This window comes from Eimeria mitis, genomic scaffold (assembly GCF_000499745.2).
Source record: "Eimeria mitis Houghton genomic scaffold, Emh_scaff1018, whole genome shotgun sequence".
NCBI classification, from domain to species: Eukaryota; Apicomplexa; class Conoidasida; order Eucoccidiorida; family Eimeriidae; genus Eimeria; species Eimeria mitis.
The window spans coordinates 2,941-3,416 of NW_013567113.1; the positions used below are offsets into that span (position 1 = coordinate 2,941).

Here is a 476-nt window from a genome sequence, read left to right on the forward strand (position 1 = left end):
CTGTTGCTGTTGCTGCTGCTGCTGCTACTGTTCCTGCTGCTGCTGCTGCTGCTGCATCTGTTGCTACTGTTCCTGCTGCTGCTGCTGCATCTGTTGCTACTGTTCCTGCTGATGCTGCTGCTGCATCGGCAGCTACTGTTCGTGCTTCTGCTGCTGCTGCTGCCTCTGGTGCTGCTGTTCTTGCTGCTGCTGCTGCTGCTGCTGCTGCTTGTGTGGTGTGTATAGACACCTTTCTTTGTCTCCTCTGTGCAGCGTGTCTGTCTGCATGCTGTATCGGTGGCAGCTGTCTCTGTCTCTCTCCCGCTTCGCTTATAAACCCTAAACCCTAAACCCTAAACACCATACACCTCCTCCTTCTCCTGCTGTTCCTGCTGCTGCTCCTGCTGCTGCTGCTCCTGCTGCTGCTCCTCCCCCTGCTGTTCCTGCTGCTGCTGCCGCTCCTCCTCCTGCTGCTGCTGCTGCTGCTGCTGTTCCTG

General features: G+C 57.4%; 1 protein-coding gene across 1 annotated transcript in view; it reads right to left on the reverse strand.

Moving 5' to 3' along the window:
- EMH_0027650 (uncharacterized protein) overlaps positions 1 to 476 on the reverse strand; it is a gene marked incomplete at both ends in the record, with an annotated part of 1,483 nt that overhangs the window by 558 nt on the left and 449 nt on the right. The window contains one exon of the mRNA XM_013494056.1: positions 348 to 474. Within this exon, the coding sequence (XP_013349510.1) occupies positions 348 to 474 (127 nt within the window). The remainder of the gene's footprint in view (positions 1 to 347; positions 475 to 476) is intronic.